The sequence below is a fragment of the Alligator mississippiensis genome, chromosome 5, assembly GCF_030867095.1.
Source record: "Alligator mississippiensis isolate rAllMis1 chromosome 5, rAllMis1, whole genome shotgun sequence".
Taxonomy (NCBI): domain Eukaryota; kingdom Metazoa; phylum Chordata; order Crocodylia; family Alligatoridae; genus Alligator; species Alligator mississippiensis.
Window position 1 is genome coordinate 82,588,938 of NC_081828.1, and position 21,174 is coordinate 82,610,111.

The following is a 21,174-nucleotide window of genomic DNA, read 5'->3' on the forward strand; positions in this document are numbered from 1 at the left end:
AGCATTATTTTTTGAGTTGTGGGTTGGATTACTAAGCACCAACATTAACACCTTTGTTGCTGTAAATTACAAAAGTGTAAGTGCCAATATACTTCATTAATAATTTCTAATAACTACAATTAACATCCTGAGCAACATCAACCTATGTGCCTTACTCACCACAAACCTAACACAGACTCCTCCCTCTGTAGAGATAACTCCTTTCCATTTCATGTCAAGATACAGCCACCCCAACGAACACAGCCACCTCAAACACAAAACCTAAATTCCAACCTTGTGCCTTATTTAAAAATGACTGATCTATTGCTACATACGCATGCATATGTTATTTATCTGAAGTCAGCAGAGGTGAGTTGCAGCTTTGTGTTTAGCATGATCCACAGGGCTACTGGGCATATATGCACTGGGGCATCTGCATATTGGAAGAATAAAGCAGCTTGCTGTGGTGAGAAGGATCTTCATTTTTGGGATGGAATGCTACCATCACTGGTGACTTCATTAGTGTTTGGTCATTTCCTTGGCAGGAAATGAACTTAAGTAACCTTACCTGTTAATTAAAAGGGAGAAAAACTAGGAAAATTCAATGGTGATAATCTAAACAAATATACTTTCTACACCTATATATCTATATCGATATATTGATATAGGTATAGATATATCTATGTCTATATACTAGTAAACTGCCCATCAAGAATGACGGGGGGGGGGGGGGGGGGGGGAAGCTTGCTAACCCTTACCCACCCCCGCTGCCTCCCAAGACCAGGGGGGAAGAGGGGAAAGCTTGCCTCAACATCCCCTCCATCCCCCTCTGCCAGCATCCCGTGCCACTGCCACCTCCAAGGAGCAGGGCCACTGGCCTTGTACCCCCCCATCCCACTGTCATGGTGGCACTCCGCCACACTGCCACCTCCTGTCCATAACACTCTTGGAGCACTCTGATTGGTTGTTTCAGTAATCAGAGTGCTCCAAGAGCGTTACGGACAGACAAAGCCCTTTATTATGTTAGAATATATATGCTTATTAATATACTGCATTAATATTTACAGATATATAACTAATGAAGAGTCTGTGAAAGCAGAGTGGCTCATACAAAATTATACGTATATGCATATACAGCAGCATCTGGTGCATCACGGTGACAGATAATCACCTGCACAACACCGCCAGGGAGTTTATCTGTAATGAAGCGCTTTGTGGCAAGCTAGCTGAAGTTTGCTAAAATTTTTCTCATCCTGTCTGGGAAGTTGGGTATTATGGGTAATTCTATTGTATACAAGTAAATACTGTAAAACCAACCCTACAACTATTCAGATAATATACAACACACAAGACCATGACTTGAATTCATTTTCAGTGCAGCTTCTAAAAAAGCGCAATAATTTTAGCAACAGACTATTTTCTACCGTAGTCACTTGTGTCCAAAACAAGAATTCCCCACCAAATCAACACTTGCGTACTGGCCTGGAGCTTGGCAGCTCACCTCTGGCAAGCCAGTGGAGGTGATAGGGGACACAAGAGGTAGGAGTCTGGCCCCCTGCTGCTTTCCCTGCCACAGTGGTGGGGGGAATTAATTTAAGATGACCCTCCCCAAAAATTAAATTCTATGCATGAAAAATGACAATAAATGTATAATTTCCCATGCAGTGAGTCTAATTATTGTGTGTGTGTGGGAGGGGGAGGACATCTTAAATTCAAAAGTTGTCTTGGAGTCAGGTAAATACTCTATTCTTTTCCATGTCTGACTTTTCAAGTACATATGCTTCCACTTTAATCAACATACTAATAGCAAGAAACTAAGATATGGGATTGGAAATTGAAAATCCAATAGGCTTCATTTGCTACTTATTACATCTTGCTTTGATGTTTGTAATAGCCATCAAATAAAATTCATTAGCCCCCTCCCCCCCCCATCAAATTGAGCAAAACCACAAGACAATGGTAGACAACAGTTTCAGATGTGCAAATACTGCCCGTCTAAGAGGTGCACAGAAGGCATCTAAACTGATCTATTTAAGCAGATTTCCCAGAACAAGCTACCACTGTTTTGATGTTTGCTAGTAGCACTTTTCTCCCTCTAGAATTTGCATGAGGACATGTCAGAGTGAGCCAGTCACCAAAAAATTTGGAAGTGGAGATTAGAAATCAGACCAGTAAACAAGTGCCTCCATAAGAAAGACCTTGGTCTAGAATAAATTTATGAGGCTATGATGGCAACAGTAGGGAATGATGCCCCTTCATATGCCACAGTTTAAAATAAAATAAAATAGGCAGCTCAATTTAAGTAAAAGGAATATCAGTACTCAGAATAATTCAGTCAGGGAACCATGAGAGGCCACGACTGCACAATTGATGCAGTCCCAGAAGATGGTACTGAATGACAGAAGATCACTACCCAGGCACAGAACTCATTGAACATCAACAGCTAGTTCATGCCATCCTCAATGAAGACCTACACATGAGACAAGGACTAGCAAAATGGATGCCCAGATTGAGTGCTGCTCAGACAAGAATTGTGGGGTTGGTTTTCATCACTTGATTGGACCAAGTGCAGAGACAACGGGGGGACTGTACTGAAAAAAAACAATGAAAAAGGTGTTTCTTCCTTGTCTGGCTAGAAGCTTTCTATGCACCCTTTGTTTCTAACTGAAACTGCACAAGAATTTAGGAGACAAAAGCATACCTGTAAGCCAGCATGGACTAAAACCCCAACACTTTTGGGAAGTGCTACTGAATCTCTAGTGGCATATGCTCTACCATATTAACCCTAATACAAGATGAGAATGTGCTCAGTAATGGAAACCAAATATAAAGTTTATTAAATGCAGCCCAACGCTGAGCATGGCTATAAAACACACAGCCCATAATGGGCAAACATGCTGATAAAAACCTATCAGAAAAATAGGTTAGCACAGACTGTCTAAATAAAATATATGTTAGTGTCCAGTGCATGGAGTCTGCCTCAGCCCCAACTCTTTTTCAAGTCATGGTGAGCCCCTACAGGGCATACATTTTGACTTTTTTTCACTCCCACAGCTGAGCTGCGCCTTTCTTTCCCATTCCCAATGATTCCTGTTTCTTCACCAGCTTTAAATGTCTGACAGACTTCACCAAATGGGGCCCCAGACATTTCACCCAGAATCCCTCTTTCCCCCCTCTCTCAGCCAGTGATTAGTGTGGCTCTGCCCCTCATGAGGTAGAGCTGCCCTGCACCAAATCTGCATATACATTTTTGGAGGATCCCAGGACTCATAACGAACTGGCTGTTCTTGTCACGAGCAAGGGGCTAATTAGCACACGGATCCTTTGTGGGGGGCAGGGAGTGGGGGTAGTATCTGAAATATATGCACATACTGAGCAGTACTGAGCTGTGGGATCACCATGACCCCAGAGCTCAAGTAAGTATACTGTATTTGAGTAAATATGGTATATGCAACGTGCCATTCATATACAGGTTTCTCTCGTTTTATGCTGTACATGCATTCCTGGAAAATGGCGCATAACTTGAATTCGCATAAAGGGAACCCACTTTACAATGTAACAAATAGGAATATGTTCCAAAACCTTGACTGTACTGACCCCCAGACTCATTTCTACCACTTTTACAAGACAATTTTGATACTCACCAACAGCAGACAGTACACACAAGCAGGAGGCACTATCATAATGGGGATGAGAACTACAGAAACATGCGTCTTAGACAATAAGTGAGGAGCACAGATCCACACAGGAGTCTATATTTTGATGCATGTCACTCCCATAACGCACTGCACAAAGCAATCGACTGTGGGCTTCCTTCCACCACACTGACTGCATAAGAGTGAATTTATCTTGCATATAACGAATTTTTGGTATAAAAAGGGTCTTCTCATAAGAGTGAATTTGCACATACAGAACCCGCATAAAGCAAGGGAAACCTGTATGCAAAACTCATGGTACATACTGGAACACTATTTCAAGGAATGTCTCAGGTTTTGTTTGCTTTGTTTAATTTTTTAGCTTTTTCATGTTTTTAAAGAATAGCTCTACTAGGGCCACACCATTTTAGTATCAATCTTAACTCAAGGTCATATTATGTCTCTTATAAAGTTCCAATGGTATCAAGCAGTAATGTTTAATTGAAACAATTTTATTTAGTGCCTACAACTCCGAGCTTCTTTTTCACTGCTGGCTAGGTGATCTCCTTGAAGTCTCCTGATATTAGGTGTTTGGCACAGCATCCCTAAACAATGACTCCCTAATCATTTCCTAAGAGAGGGATGCTTTTTTACCCACAATGTATCCTTTTACTGCTGCCAAAATGTTTTAAACCTACTGAGGACTTGGTTCCTTTGCTCACAGCCATGAAATTTTCCCTTAAACCTTTCTACTGAAAAAGTTACTGCTTTTTTTCACTTTGCCTATCACCCTTTTTAGGAAATAAGACCAGCAGCAACCAAACCATTTCACAGCATGTGTAAAAGCTGTTGTGTGATATCCATCACTGAAAACCCCAAGCTGCAGTATACACTGCATCTATCTACATCAAAGATCTGAAATATGTTCATATCTTATGTTGGTGAAAGATTCTCAGTCTGTCACAGCCTGTAAATTTGATCCAAAGCAGACCTAGAAGGACTGAAAAGCAGAAGCCTGCAGTAAGCCAGTCAAGTGCTTCAGGTGAACATCTGTGACCCAAGTGGTATAATGTCACTTTATTTCAGATTATTATAAATGGCATTCAAGCTGCCATAAATAGGAGCTAATATTTCATCTGGTTTCAGCATCACAGCATTCTAGCTGCATAACCCACTGAGAACTGTTTCCTGGTGGGACAAATCAGAGCAGCCCTGAGCCTACTCTAAGTTATGCTGGCACAGTTGTTAGCTTTCTTGGGGTCCCAGCATTTTACAGTGAAAGGCACTGTAGCAACCTCTGAGATGTGCCAGGCTCTGCTCTGGTGAACTTCAGAACAGAGCTTTTAGATACCACTTCTCATATGACACAGAAATCCAACAGATACAATAGAAAGGGAAAGGAATATCTTGTGGCTAAAGCACAGGCCTACACATCAGGTTCCCTTGTAGCACTGCCACATACAGTACTTTCTTTCCAATGCAAGTAAATTACCTAATCATTCTGCTCATTAATATTTCCATATCTCATAAGAGCATTCTGGGGGCTAACACCTAACTACCTAACTGGTTGACAGCTATCTTAAAGATGACTCTAAACTATAAGTACCAACACCACCAAACAAACTTATGTTCAATCTGAGAAAAAGTTTTGATCAAGTGACCAGATATAAATCCATAAGCTGCTGTAAACCTACCTGACCAGGTGCTACATCAGTTGGATCAGGGCCATGATGAAATTCTCGGTGCAATTTTCCAGAGTGCAAATCTAGTACAAACTGTTTCAGTTTACCTGGAATACTGAAATTAAAAAAAAAAATCTCAAACATATGAAAAAAGTTCAGTAATCTCAATCAGAAAAGTATATTGCTTTGAGTAGCCTACATTTCTCTTGTCCACCACTGTATGTTCACTTCAAGTGGTTAATATATGGTAGAAAACCAAATGGATATTAGGTTTGTGCTATACTATCCTACTAGTTTCTTTTTCTTCTCAACTCTCTCCTGAGGGCACAGCAAGTATTTCTTTCCTTCAATAACTCCCACAGAGTTGTACTAACCAATAACTTCATTGTATACTCACTGCAGCTCCCCACTAACTACAATGCAGCAGAGAACAGCAGGTTCCAAATGCACAGTTTACAAATACAAATCACCATCAGGTAGCAGTATCGACAAAATGTCTTTGAAAGGTTCTCCAGTGCCAGAGTAATTGCATATACACCAGAGATGAAGTCTGAGGGTTAGCAATTTAAATTTAATCTGAGATCATCTACTGTCACCCACAGCAAAGTGTTAAACTACATCAGCCAGTTCTATCTATGAAAAGTCAAATGTGCTTAAATTGCTTAGAGTGAACACATGGTCTCAAAAATAGTGAAGATTAGATTAAAAAAAACCTACAAATCTGAGCCTCAGATATACTAAAAATAAAACAATTTGTGAACAGGGGAAGAACTAGATTCAGGGCTCCTGAGGCAGCTCTTGGAGACCATAAAAGCTAAAGAGGCGGTAGTCATGGGGGACCTAAACTACCCAGACATCTGCTGGGAGACGTAGACGGCAAAGTCCCACCATTCACGCAGGTTTCTAACCTGTGTACAGGATCTCCACCTGACACAGGAGGTATACGGTCCCACTAGGGGGAATGCCTTACTGGATCTGGTATTGGCAACGGGGGATGACATGGTAGGGGACCTACAGATCGGTAGCCATCTGGGGGCAGTGATCACCTAATAATAGAATTCTTCATAAGACGTCGAGTGGGTAAGGTAACTAGTAGGGTGAAAGTGCTAGACTTTAGGAAAGCTGATTTCAATGAACTCAGGCGATTAGTCAAGGATGCACTGCAGAGTAGGAGTTTTGAAGTGATGGGAGCCCAAGAAGGGTGGCTGTGCCTTAAGGAAATGATCCTTCGGGCACAAAGGGAGACGATCCCGATGCGAGGAAAGAGGGAAAGGGGCCAGGAGGCTTCCTTGGCTGAGCAGAGAAATCCAGGGCAGCCTAAGGGCCAAAAGGGGAGCACATAAAAAGTGGAAACAGGGAGAGATCACCAAAGGCGAATGTATCTCCTCTGCTCGCGCTTGTAGGGAGGCAGTTAGATGGGCCAAAGCTACCATGGAGCTGAGGATGGCATCCCAAGTGAAAGACAACAAGAAATTGTTCTTTAGATATATAGGGAGTAAAAGGAAGGCCCAGGGAGGAATAGGACCCCTGCTAAATGGGCAGAAGCAATTGGTGACGGACAGGGGGGGACAAGGCTGAACTCCTCAACGAGTTCTTTGCCTCAGTGTTCCTAAGAGAGGGGCAAGACAAGTCTCTCACTGGGGTTGTAGAGAGGCAGCAGCAAGGCGCCAGACTTCCATGCGTAGACCCTGAGATGGTGCAGAGTCTCTTGGAAGAACTGGATGCCTTTAAGTCGGCAGGCCCGGATGAGCTCCATCCAAGGGTGCTGAAGGCACTGGCCGACGTCATTGCAGAGCCACTGGCGGGAATATTTGAACGCTCGTGGCGCACGGGCCAAGTCCCGGAGGACTGGAAAAGGGCTAACGTGGTCCCCATTTTCAAGAAGGGGAGGAAGGAGGACGCGGGCAACTATAGGCCAGTCAGTCTCACCTCCATCCTTGGCAAAGTCTTTGAAAAAATTATCAAGGCTCACATTTGCGAGAGCCCGGCAGGACAAATTATGCTGAGGGGAAACCAGCAGGGGTTCGTAGCAGGCAGATCATGCCTGACCATTCTAGTCTCTTTTTATGACCAGGTTACGAAACGCCTGGACACAGGAGGAGGGGTGGATGTCGTATACTTAGACTTCAGGAAGGCCTTCGATACGGTATCCCACCCCATACTGGTGAAGAACAAGTTAAGAGGCTGTGACTTGGATGACTACACAGTCCGGTGGGTGGCGAATTGGCTAGAGGGTCGCACCCAGAGAGTCGTGGTGGATGGGTCGGTTTCGACCTGGAAGGGTGTGGGCAGTGGGGTCCCGCAGGGCTCGGTCCTTGGACCGATACTCTTTAATGTCTTCATCAGCAACTTGGACAAGGGAGTGAAGTGTACTCTGTCCAAGTTTGCAGATGACACAAAGCTATGGGGAGATGTGGACACGCCGGAGGGCAGGGAACAGCTGCAAGCAGACCTGGACAGGTTGGACAAGTGGGCAGAAAACAACAGAATGCAGTTGAACAAGGAGAAATGCAAAGTGCTGCACCTAGGGAGGAAAAATGTCCAGCACACCTACAGCCTAGGAAATGACCTGCTGGGTGGCACGGAAGTGGAAAGAGATCTTGGAGTCCTAGTGGACTCCAAGATGAACATGAGTCGGCAGTGTGACGAAGCCATCAGAAAAACCAATGGCACTTTATCATGCATCAGCAGATGCATGGCGAATAGGTCCAGGGAGGTGATACTTCCCCTCTATAGGGCGCTGGTCAGACCGCAGTTGGAGTACTGCGTGCAATCCTGGGCACCGCACTTCAAGAGGGATGCGGATAACCTGGAGAGGGTCCAGAGAAGGGCCACTTGTATGGTTAAGGGCTTGCAGACCAAGCCCTATGAGGAGAGACTAGAGAACCTGGACCTTTTCAGCCTCCGCAAGAGAAGGTTGAGAGGCGACCTTGTGGCTGCCTATAAGTTCATCATGGGGGCACAGAAGGGAATTGGTGAGTATTTATTCATCAAGGCGCCCCTGGGGGTTACAAGAAATAATGGCCACAAGCTAGCAGAGAGCAGATTTAGACTGGACATTAGGAAGAACTTCTTCACAGTTTGAGTGGCCAAGGTCTGGAACGGGCTCCCAAGGGAGGTGGTGCTCTCCCCTACCCTGGGGGTCTTCAAGAAGAGGTTAGATAGGCATCCAGCTGGGGTCATCTAGACCCAGCACTCTTTCCTGCCTATGCAGGGGGTCGGACTCGATGATCTATTGAGGTCCCTTCCGACCCTAACATCTATGAATCTATGAAACACAGTAGGGGTAGTAGTGCTGCTGTAGCTATGTCAATTTAGGGAACATGGAAGAAGCAAGATTTGCTTTTAGCATCCTGGATCAACTACTCAATTGGGAGAGGTGTTATACAAGCTCTTGAGTACAAGATGCTCCTCCTCAGATCTAAGAAAGAAGCAGATACAGCCTAAGCTAAATGCTAAGTAGAATAAGTACTTTGTTGAACCCCATTACATAAATGAAAGTGAACATTTAAGAAGGGAAGTGAGTAGTAAACCTGTGCACCAAAGATGTTAGCTGAAGTAGTTCACACCAAGTAAAGAGCAGCTGAAATAGATGTAAAAGAATAAGACCATTGAAAAAAAAAAAAAAAAAAGGGCCATTAACCTGTGGAGAATAGAGGCGTTAGCAGAAAGGCATGTAAATTGTAATGAGCTATAAAACTATTGTCTGTGCTTAGTTTTTTGATGTGCAATAAAGTTATAAATTTTTGCTCCCTGGCCCATCTTGTCATGGCATTGAGCAGATTTCCCTTAAGCACAAGGTTTGTGAAGCCAAAGAGGTAGTAGTGGCTGTTCTGTGAAAAGTATTTTGCCACCACTGACAGACTGTTCTTTATCATTTTTCTGCGAGAGTTCATTCTGGAGTACAGAGGTAGCTAATTTTCACCAGCATAATTTCTGTGAAGCCCCTGGGTGCATCAGATGAGATATTTCACAGTTAGGTGTGTGCAGGATTCATGGACTCTGATGGTTTTACTATGAGATGTATTGACCATGATAATATTAGAGATGTGCTGTCAGGTTTTGCTTTTGTTGTTCAGTTTGTTTTGCCTGGAGAAGAGTTTGTTTTTGATGATGGATTTGATAAGACCGGAGGGGGCAGTGATGGTGTTTGAAGATGCAATCCTCTCCAAGTATGGGGTGTAATTTTTTAATTTATGAATAGTGAGACTTGTAGTGCATACACTTTAAGTGCTTAAAGATGCATGAAACGTGCTATATAAAGATCTAGATACCCTTATTTGTTATTACTATTGTATACTTTTAGCATCACACTAGTTCTCTAGATACCCCAGCAAAGTTCAGGAATCCATTTTGCTAAGTGATGCGCAAATGCACAGAAGGGTAGGCCCTACTGTGAAAAAAGTACATTATTTTATGGGCTACTTTGGCTAGCACAGGATATCTTCTGCCAAACTAGAAAAATCACTTATCTAGAAAACTGCCTAGTACAGCTGTTGAGCAAAAAGCTATTGGAGGGGGGAGGGGGCAAGCAATCCTGAATTCTGTCACAATTACAGATCACTTCAGTAGTCAGAGCACATATGGTTGTTAGGAGCTCATCAGAATTTGGCCCTATTACCCATACACATAATTTCCCAGTCAAACCTCCAAAAATTGAGGTGCATGTCTTAAGTAGGGAAACTGATTTTTCACTGCTGAACTAGAAGCTGGAAAGAACAGAAGCTGCAGACCCCGTGCTCTACTGGTTCCCAAAATGACTGCCGCTTCTCTGGTCCCAGCAAGCAGAAGGGGCAGAGTTCTCTGGTAACCCTCTGGGGCCTAGCCTTATTGCTGTCCTACCATGATGTTTCCAAGCAGATTTACTTTATGTGATATATGCTGCCTTCCAAAAACAAACTGTATGTCTTATTTGGAGATGTGTGGTATGAGAAAATAGAGCCGTTTCAGACTTGCATCATGTTTATCATTTTTGTGCTCTTGATTTTAAATGAGTCTCACATTTGTGTCACATTTGACTGGTACCAAAATTTGGTAGAAACTTCAAGTGGATGGTGGATTTTAAATCTGGAAAGCTTACCATTGGACACAGGCAAGTGTTTAACAGTATTAATGTGGCTTCTTATCTAAGTTATCATGTTCTTAAGTGACTTCTTATCTAAACTGCATTCTTTAAATGAATATATACATACTATACATAAACAACTGTGGCAAATATAAGTTAATTGCACAGTTAACTTCTGTAAATCATATCACAGACTAATGAATCACCATATTTGGGTACATAATCACTTTGATAATTGTGACGGCTCAGGACATTATCAAGTGAGATGACTCCACTATTTTTATTTGCTTTTGCACCTTGCTCAAGTGAATGCAAATTTCAATAAAAACTGAATTTCTGGAGGTTTAATAACTGAAATTTTATCATATTCTCTTTACATCTCAGTTTTTCTGAACATTAAGAATGTGGGAGCAGCCCTGTAGCTGGTTTAAATCATCACAGATCCACTGAAACCAATATGCAATTTACAAAGCTTGAAAAAAAATCTGCTTGGAGTTCACATGTCTTTCAACACCATCAAAGAAAGGTTTGAAACAAAACCCCTCATTTAGAGAGTTTCTGCAAGTGTCTCATGAATTATTGCAAATGCTGTAGTGAGCCAGCTCTCAAAGGATTTTTGGTTTGGACCTATGAAGTCACAGAAATCTTGCATGTGCAATCCAAAAGGTTCAGTGATTAAATGCAATTGAGATGGCAGGGGACTGCAGTTTACCCTTAACTTTTACCTGTGAAATGGGTCTATAATAAGTTTGAAGACTAAACTGTACACTTGTTAAGTGCTACACCAGTGTGCATCAGTCATCACCCAGACAGATTAATTAATTAGCACATCAAAAGGCACGGTGAGGGTTTGACAGTTAGCTATTTAGACCAGAAGGCTAGTCAGTGAGTATGATTTTTAACCAAAGGGGTCAACCTACTAGGGATTGCAGAAGCAGGAATTTAAAACAACTCAGCCAGTTCTAAAGCCTTGTTAAAAAGTAAGACTACTTGGTAGGGCCAGGGTGTTGCAGCATGTCAATGGACTGGCTCTTTACAAGTCACCCAATCTCAAACCTGTATAGGCAAAAAGCCTTTCAATATAGGGAAAACACTGGTAAATCAACCAAGTAGAATCTGTGAGATCAAAGTTGAGAAGGTGGCCAGATATCCAGAATTGTCCCATGTAACAAGGGAGGACTGAAGGCCCCCAAGGGGAAGTTGGGTACAAATCCTGCAGACTCCATCCTGGAACCCAGGAGGCCTATGCACATGGGCAGATCTTGGATTTTGAAAAGGGGAGTGCCGATGGTGTAACACCATCACATAAGAACACAATTTTCTTCAGTTAAAAAAAATTAGAAGCTTTACTAATATGCTAGAGGCCAAGGGCTATATTATTTAGTTTAAGATCAAACCAAAAACAAATATAAATTTATTAAAATGTGCACTAATTTATTAGATTATATATAAAGTTTACAAAACACAAGCTAAGCAAAAATATTAGTCCTGTAGTCATTATAGTTCAATACACATCTCTTGTCCAGAGTAACAAAACAAAGTCTAGCTTTCTTAAGTGTCTCGACAGTCCCTCCAATACTTCAGTGTCAGTCCTTTTTATACCTGAGTTAATATTACCAAACCAAAGTTAAGATTTTTAGCTAGCACTAGAAAATAGTCTGCAGAGCTGTGAAATAGAAGAGAAACATTACCAGGAATGCCTAACAAACAGCAAATTTGCAAAAGAAAGTATAGTTTGAATAGTGGAACATCAATACCATTAGAAAGGAGAAGGGGTTGTTAACACCTGTGGAGTGAAGACAGATTTGCAGCATTCAGGTAAATTATAATGAGCCAGGATGTCAACTGACTTGCTCAGTGCTGTCTGACTAGAAATGCCACTGCCAGGCAGTTGGTTTAAGGTTTGGGTGGAGCAAGAATCAAAATTGGATGCAACAGCATTCCCTGTACACTCTGATATCGGACCCTGCCTGTGAGGGCACTCTGGAATCCTTGGACTGCTGAGCCAGATCCTTAACAGTGCTCAGAGCTGGAACCAGACCAGCTCAGAAGAAGTTAATCTAAAACTGAGCCCAATGCTGGAACCATGAAGCTGGAATGCTTGGGATCAATGGGAACCTATACATGAGCACGGAGGCTGCTCCACTGCACTGGAATTCCAACGCGGTGGAACAGACTCAATTAATCGTGTCTACTGGATCGTGACAATTACCGTGCTCCAGCACCATCCTGCATCTCATGTATTAGTGTCCCTGAGCTGAAAAATGGCATTCAAATCACTTGAACTACAGAACCACCATTTTTAAGCACAGGGACGCTGATACGTGAGACATGGTGGTGCTTTAATTAGAGTGGCTCTCAGAGTTGCTCTAATTAAAGTGCCACCCCTCCACCCCTGGAGCATGTGCTTGAATCTCTGCAGTTTTCAGCAGTTTCCTCAGAGGGTGTGAAGTCTTAAAACTCAGCAGGAGGCGAGGATGCAAGTCCCCTTTCAGAGCCCTGCAGTGGAGAGCTCTCTCTGAAACAGTGCTGAGAACTGTAGTCCCAAAGGTCCCACAGAAGCCAAGGCCATAAATGGTCTTAGTGATAAAACCGTGCTACAGGGGACAGGGCACCAAGTTGCATTAGGATTGGAAGCAGATCCCATGGATCTACCCAAGAGACAGATATGCTCCCTGATTTCATATTACATGAAAAGATCTGTATATGGAACATTTCCTGGAAACATGGGATTCCCTACAGGCACCTGGAATGTCTGAGAGAGGCAGGTATGGCACCTTTGCAAAAACAGGCATGTCCTCTGTATTTGGGAAAGAGTCAGTCCCAGCTTTCTCTTTCCCCCAAGTTAAAGAGTAGGAATAGATATATTTGGGTGGGGGGGGGGGGAAATGGTGAGAGGGATACAATACCCCAAAGATTATGTCACCACATGGTGGAAACTAAGTTGTATAGAGAGGGAGACTACAATAAATTGATGAATCTTTTTTTTTTTTTTTAAATACATAAAAGAAAAAAAACCTTAACGGGAATACACCTATTCAGCTTTTCAGCTTCAACTGTAGGCCTTGAATTATAAGCCAGTTTTCTGCCTTGAGTGAATTGTTGAAAAAGAACAGAGAAAGCAGGAAGTGTGCACTGTCTATTATCCCTTGCCATGCAGCCACCCAAAAAGTCCCCAAGTCCTGACCCTCCAACCCCCCACCCCATAGACATACCTGTATCTAGGTGCCAGGGCTGCTCCCACCAACCTGCCTGGCTGTATGCTGGGAATGTGTCTGCGCGTCAGTACATGCATGTGGCGGCCCCTGCCTCCAATCACCCTTCCCTGCTCCCCCACCTATCTCAAAATAATTCTCTCACTCCTTGTCATATGTTACTTCCAGTATGTAAACAATTAATTTTTGTTTTTCCCAACGAGGCGTAATATGCAAAGGAAAGAAAATATATACTCACGACAAGTCATTGAAGTCTGGAAAGACATACATATGCCTAAAACTGTCAATAGCAACAACAGGACAGTCTGCTGGAGTCTTCTGAATATGTAGAAGTGGGTGTCTGAATTTGTCACAGTCAGCATGTAGAAAATTTATTGTACCTTAAAATGAACATATACATCAAATTTAATTCAATTGTTGACTGTAGAAATGTTAAAGGTTTTGGAAAACTTAATAAAGACAAACATTGTTTAATATTAGAGCCAACCATGAAGAAGGGAATGAATTTAGGGAGGCAAACATTAAAAAAAAAAATCACAATGTTTCCTGAATAGTTTTGGCTATATTATCATCTAGATTAAAAACTAACATCTTGTTCTATCCATTACGCCATACACTACTTACAAAACTCATACTAGGTAGAGCACTTTTGATTCTAAAAAAAACAGTGATTTTAATAAACATCAAAGTAAAAAGCCCATGCAGATGCCATGATCCCACATGCTTGGTAGTCACCAGCCACTGCACAGCAACCAAGCGGTGTAGCATACATGCATGCATGCGGACTCAATTCCAATAACTGGCAGAAAATAAACTTGTACACAAAGAGTGCAGTTTCAGATTTGATGTTGATTCTATTAAGCATGGTTCTAATAAGCAGTGGAAAATGCCTCCAGGCTTTTGGCCTTTAGTTGTTGATGGTAATATGCAGTGGGTTTTATTAAGCAAAACCCTAATGACCAGGTGTAGATTTTGGGTATCTGTGGTTACAGACGTACAGATTATCTATGGTTTAGATAATTTATGGTTATAAACTGCACTGATTTCAAATGATACCAATATAATCTGTCGCAACATTACTTTATACCTGCATGCTTTGATAGAAATATAACTATAGCAAACCCTTTACAACTTTAACCCTGTTTCATTTAGGTTTAAAATTATAGTGATTTAACTCATATCACTATGGCTAGGAAAAGATGTTGCATTTGTCCTTGGACAAGTTGTGCCTGTGTTTGTCCAGAAACAGAAATATTCTGGGACTGACATACATATATATTACCTTTCTAACCAGGATATAGTGAGCAGCCAAATACAACAGTTTTTCTGTCATTGATTCAATGATACAATCCCAGGATAACCATACAGATGTACTTTGCAATGTCTTGGGATAAACTGCTAGTACTTCTTATGCCATGAACCTTTTTAGGATTTAACCCAGGAAAATGGACATGGACATCAGAATGATTACACTTTGTCACAGGATAAAATGGTTTGTCCCAGGACAGATGTGATGTCTGTTTGTAGCATATAAGATTGTGCAGAGGTAACAGTTAAATTGTAACAGATGCTGCACTTCCAAGTGACAGCTCCCCCTCTCCTTTTAAAGTAGCTAAAAACACATTTGTCCATACTTTGAGTAATACTTAATGGAATCCTTTTCCTCTGTACTCAAGTTTCTGAAAAGCAATTAAGACAAATTGTGGGTAGGCTCCCTTCACCACTTCTTCTGATTTAGTCACAAGGCTAAGATTAAGAAATGAAGGCATGTTACAGAAGTAATTGTTTTTCAGCAGCTAAAGCAGGATAGAATAGGACTGCATTTCAGTGTTTAAGATGTGGCCCTTAGTTCTTATACCCTACAAATCTAAACTGTATTAATTCTTACATAAAATGTTACTTTCCAAAGTAACTGCTCTTACTATTTTATATGCTTATTTCTGTTGTGCTCAAAAGAGATGGCAAGGCTCAGGGCCTCATTGTGCTGAGACCTATATAGAAACATCTGTGATATTTGCTTTGAAGAGCTTTAAAATTAGAATGTTGTATTTTCTAGCACGTAAAATGCCCCCAGATAAAATGTGTACCTTGATTTTGGAAGACAGAATATAGAAAAAAGATCTTCCCAGTTTCATGGCTGACTATGTGACAGAGTAAGTCTCCTGGAAACAGAGACTATCTAGGTAGTGTGGCGTCAGGAACTACCTGCTGTTGCACACTGTCCCCTGTGATGCCACATTTCCTGGACTCTCTATGTTCCCAGGAGGACTTGCCTCTAAAGTTGCACAAAGTTAAGCCCCAGACCCTTACAAAAGGCAGTGGCAAGACTATTACTTCTTTATTGTAAGCACATCTTTATATGAAGTTCCTGTAAATAAAGTGCTGTTTCCACATCACAGTCCTCATTGAATTACTATCAACAGCTCACTTGCTGCTTTGGGCTCACTCAATAGCTATGGTTGTGCAAGGGTTAAATATAGGACTTTAGCCCATCAGTTTGCTGAGCAGACACAAACAGTAGCCACCTTGGCAGCTGCATGGCGTGCAGTGTCTCCAGAAGTGCTTAAAAAACGCACGAAATTTTGGGAGGACGATTTCGAAGTATGCATTGTATGTGACTTTTGGGGGGCTGATTTTTTTAAATATACTGTATTTTCTCACATACAATGCATAGTTTTGCCTACTTATCACATTTGCTGAACTTTAATGAATAAAATGTTAATAACCCAATAAAAGTGACAAGACAAGGCAATAATACTTACCCTTTTCACTTATTAGTTGTCGCGCAACTTCCTGCTGGAATCTTTCTAAACTCTCCAAGTCATCTTTCATGTGGAAAAGTATGAGAAAAGGCAAGCCTTCTTCTGTTAATTCCTGCATAGAGAAAGCCATCTGATTTCCTGCAAGCCCAGCAAACACTTAAGCCATTCTAATAATTTTTTTTAACTGCACTGGGTTTCTTATTTAAAGACAGCTGAAGGAATAGGATTGCTAAAACTTAGGGTGAACTTCTTGATGCTTACATTTTACCACTCCCCTTATTTAAGATACCTGCAAGGGACAGTTAAGCACATTCTCATTGCCCTCCCTCCCTCCTCACCCTCTGCCCTCCCATGCCACTCCTTACCACCCCCACCCCCCCCGGCCCAAAATCAAATGGAGTACAAGTGCTTAAGTTGGAAACTAGCTAAAAAAAACACATAGGTATTTATAAGCAAGAAAAAAAAGTAATTGGAGTGTTCAATTTCTCCTGTGTTCATGAAAACAGGATTTCTTTATTCCCTGCAAGTAAGAAATATCTGATTCAATGATTTCTCCTAACTAGAACAGCCTACAAACCCCATAACTCTGATTAGCTGCTCAGGATAAAAGGGGTACCAGGATACTTTAGTATGAAATATTTCTTAGTATGTAAACTAAACAGTAATATTTTACTAGTGGTCAACTTTTGGAGGCATTTCAAGATACTGATCTTTCAAGCTTCCCACATAGCCTGGGACTAACTTAACTATTTTGATGAGACACAGATAGTTTTCAGACGAGACATCTTTGTGAACTCTTCCTGTTTATCTGATGGTGAAGCTCTCTATAGATGGTATGGCACTCGCTTCCAGAAATTTCTAGATCGTACAAAACTTATCTAGCTTACTGTTCCTTGCATTTAGAGATAGGGAAATAATCTCTCTCTGTCCAAAATGATTGTTGTCTTTGCAAAATTGCAAGAACTTAATCTGTGCTTAAACAATTACATTTTCAAAGCAGTATAGTAAGACTAATTTATAATACATTGTCCAGTTATTTATTCACCTTACATGACTTGATCAATGAGGCTTCCTTCCAGTAGCTTTTCTAGGAAACTTTAACTTGTTTAGATTTCCTTGTTAGAGAATATTTCCCAAGATTCATCATCCCATTCTATATAGTTATGCTCTATAGACCTGGGGTGGGCAATTATTTGGGCTGGAGAGCCACTTAGAGAGTTTTGGTGAGCTATTGCAGGCTGGGTCAGCATCCCCCCTTTGCCCTGCAACAGCTCACCAAAACACCCTACATGGCTCTGCCTCAAGCTTGGCTGGGTGGATAGGATGGGGCTGCAGGTCGGTGAAGAGTGGCATCTGTGAGTGGGACAGGTGGACGGGGTGGGGCCAGGATCATGGCATGATGACAGTGCAGGGTTGGGACCTGGGGCAGAGCCGCAATCCACTCCCTGCATTTCCCTGTGATGGGTGTCAGTTCTACAGGCAGGGGCATGCAGAGAGTGGAACACAGCTCTGCCCTGGGTGAGGCCCCATGCTGTCACCAGGAATGCAGCTGGGGTTATGTCTGGAACTGGTGCCTGCAACCAACTTATTGTCCCAATTGGCCCAACAGCCCCAGGTCTGATTCCAAACCCAGGGCTGTCCCAACAATCAGGTGACTGTCAGAACAGGTCTGTTCTGTCCTGCTGTCCAGGATCTGTACCAGTGCCAGGTCTGGTTTCAGACCCAGGGCTGACTGGGACTGTTGCCGACAATCAAATGATTGTTCCTATCAGTCCCGGGTCTGGTTTCAGACTTGGGGCAGTCCACAGGTGATGCCACCAATCACAAGACTGTTGGCAACAGGGTCTGGAACACAATGTATGCCACATGTTTAGTTAAGGTACTATACAAACCAGCCACAAAGATGTCCTCTATTGTAGTGGAACATTTTTCTGGCTGGTTATGTGGTATATGTTTAATTTATGCTGTGATTAACATATTAATGGCACTGTATCATATTTATTCAAATAGAAGACAAGGTTCTCTCCCACCTGCAATCAGCAAGGGGGAAATAGCCCCTCGCCTTACATTTGTATACAAGGAAAACTCATTAAATACATTGTCTATCATCAAACTGTTGCCAAAAGCAGCATGTACTCAGTAATGGAAACCAACTATAAGGTTGATTAAACGCAGTCAACAGTGGGAATATCTATAAAACACATTACCCATATTGGACAAGCATACTGATGAGAACCTTTTTTTTGTAGCCCTTAAAAAAGGTGTGGAGTTGCTCCCCCAGGAGGGAACTGGCACTGGGCCTAGAGGTACTGCAATACCAAGCCAACACCTAGAAGGCCAGAGCTGGCCCTGACACCCTCCTCTTGGTGCCAAAAATGCTTGATCTTAGCCAAAAGGCCAAAATTCTGAAGGGAACCTACCACAAAAATCAGTTATTACAACCCATCTAAATAAGTTATATGGGAATGCCCACTGCGCTCAGCCCCCCTTCAGCACTGACACTTTTTCAAGCCATGGGGAGCCACTACATTGCATACATTTCAACTGCTTCTTTACTCCCACAGCTGAGCTGCACCTTTCTTTCCCATTTGCAATGATTCCTGCTTCTACACCACCTTTAAAGGATGGTAAAGATATTTAAGACCGAACATGGCCCCAAACAGTTCATCCGGAATCCCTGTCACCTCCTGTCTCAGCCTGTTGCATATGATTAGTGCAGCCCTATCCTCCATGAGATGGAGTCAGAGTAGGACGCACTGGCCTCATCTGCATATACACTTCTGGAGGAACCCAGGACTCGTGACAAGAACAACCAGTTCCAGTCATGAGTGTGTATGTATGGGGAGGGGGAGGAGGGCTAATTAGGACATGGGTCCTTTGTGGGAGGATATCTGGAGTGTGCACACACATACAGAGCAGTGCTGAGCTCTGAGATCACCATGACTTGAAACACTATTGACTGTGCTGGGGCCCAACAAACTATATGGTAAATCATGAGCCTTTTGGCTTTGGACTAATATCATGCATGTTTATACTATACATAAGGAGGGCCAAAGTGCTGCTTAAAAGTGTGTTTATGGCGAGTACCTGTTTTAAAACTTGCATCAGTTTCAAAACAGGTAAAATGTATCAATTCTGGATAAACTAAGCCTATGGATACTCATAGTAATTTGCCTATGTGTTTATTTCAAAGTCAGTGTTTTCAGATTTGCCCCTCACTTCTATGTGCTCAGAGAGAGTAGGAGGTGGGAGGAAGGGACTACAGAAGGAAGCGGTTGGGGGGAGGGGGGGCAGAGGGCTTGGGACCCACCTGACACCCCCAGATTTATTTTCCCTGCTGTAGCAGTGGGAGTGGAACAAATTCAAGGCAAACCTCCGATAATTAAAAATTCTATATCTGGAAAATTATAACAAATTTATAAATTTTCCATATGCAAAATCTAAGTATTAGTGGAACATCTTATATTCAAGTAAATATAGTAAATTTAATTTCTTGCATCTAAGAAACAATGCAATAATTATTCCATTTGTTTCATACAGACTACCATATATCAGATATAATGCTGCAACATCACCTACAATTCAAATACTGCTCTGCAAATACTGATCTTCCAGTCATAACAAAAAATGCCTGATGATTCACTGTAGTACCCCTACTAGGCTTACAATTTACCTTCCGCTTCCCGCCTCACTTCATCCCTGAGCAGCCTGTCCACCCCCACTACGATGCCTGCACCCCCACTGCCTGCCCCCACAGCCAATCTCTCCTAGTGTCAAACACAGCTGAGGCTCCATACCCTGTTGGGGCACAGAGCACATACTAGCACAGCCCCCGCCTGGCTACACAGCAACAACCTGAGGCTAAAGCTGTGCCGCTGCCAACTGGCCAAGCAGGGGGATAGTGTTTTCATGTGCTCCATGTAATGGAGCCAGAGCCGGAGCCAGCCTGAGAGTAAAAGGTGGGCAAGTGTGCAGGGGGAGGGGGAGGCAGAGGCTGTAGGGGATCTGACTCCAGCCCCAATCGGGGCTCAGAGTCGAGAGCTGCAGCAGCTGCCTGGCCCCACCTTTCACCTTGTACTCAAATCCAGCATGAGGGGCATTCTCCCCATGCTGAATGGAGGGGAACCTCATCTTGCATTTGAGTAAACACAGTACACTGCTAGCTTTCACGCAACTCAATATTTTGGGTGTTACAAGTTTACCTGTTCTCTCCACAGATTGTTTAAACAGCAATTGCACTGAAAACAATTATTTATTTTTCAGATATTTTACTGATCTCAACAGTGTTTTTCCATTTAAATATAAGGAAACTTTCAGATTTGCAGATTCCTTCATAATACAAAGAACTTCTTAGAATTCAACCACTCCATGATGTCTAATGGCACACTGTTTAAGTTTGTTCTCAATTCCCACTTGTGTGGCTAGTTTATGTACAAAACAGATCTAATAAATGTATTTCTCTGGTTTCCTTTTTTTTAGTGTTTCAATTCAGTCTCTCTAAATCATAATTTAATTTTTTTTTTTACTGTTTTATGAGTTGAAAAAAAACTCTTGTGTGCTTAATGTTATACAGAACATTTAGAAAAGTAGAAAAATATAGCCTAAATATTGAAAATGTTTCATATTTTTGCACCAAATATAATAATCATTATACATTGATTATTTTTTTACTACATAATTACAACCAGGCAAAAGTATCAGAATTCTGGCATGTTTCAAATTGTTTGGCTGTTGGCAGCACTCAGTTTTTTAAACAATTGTTGCTAAGCAAAATGCCGATTTGGAATGACTTAAGGATCTGCTTAAGCAAACCAAAGTAGAAAGTAGCAAGAGAAA

The 21,174-nt window shown here is 42.1% G+C and overlaps 1 protein-coding gene across 2 annotated transcripts in view; it reads right to left on the bottom strand.

Annotated features, from left to right (window-relative positions):
- Positions 1–21,174, bottom strand: part of ERP44 (endoplasmic reticulum protein 44) — a 130,929-nt gene that overhangs the window by 2,360 nt on the left and 107,395 nt on the right. For both annotated transcript variants that reach the window (XM_014603015.3, XM_059728552.1), the window contains exons 9-11: positions 16,339–16,450; positions 13,815–13,956; positions 5,309–5,411 (exon numbers count right to left, since the gene is read on the bottom strand). In XM_014603015.3, the coding sequence (XP_014458501.1) occupies positions 5,309–5,411; positions 13,815–13,956; positions 16,339–16,450 (357 nt within the window). The remainder of the gene's footprint in view (positions 1–5,308; positions 5,412–13,814; positions 13,957–16,338; positions 16,451–21,174) is intronic.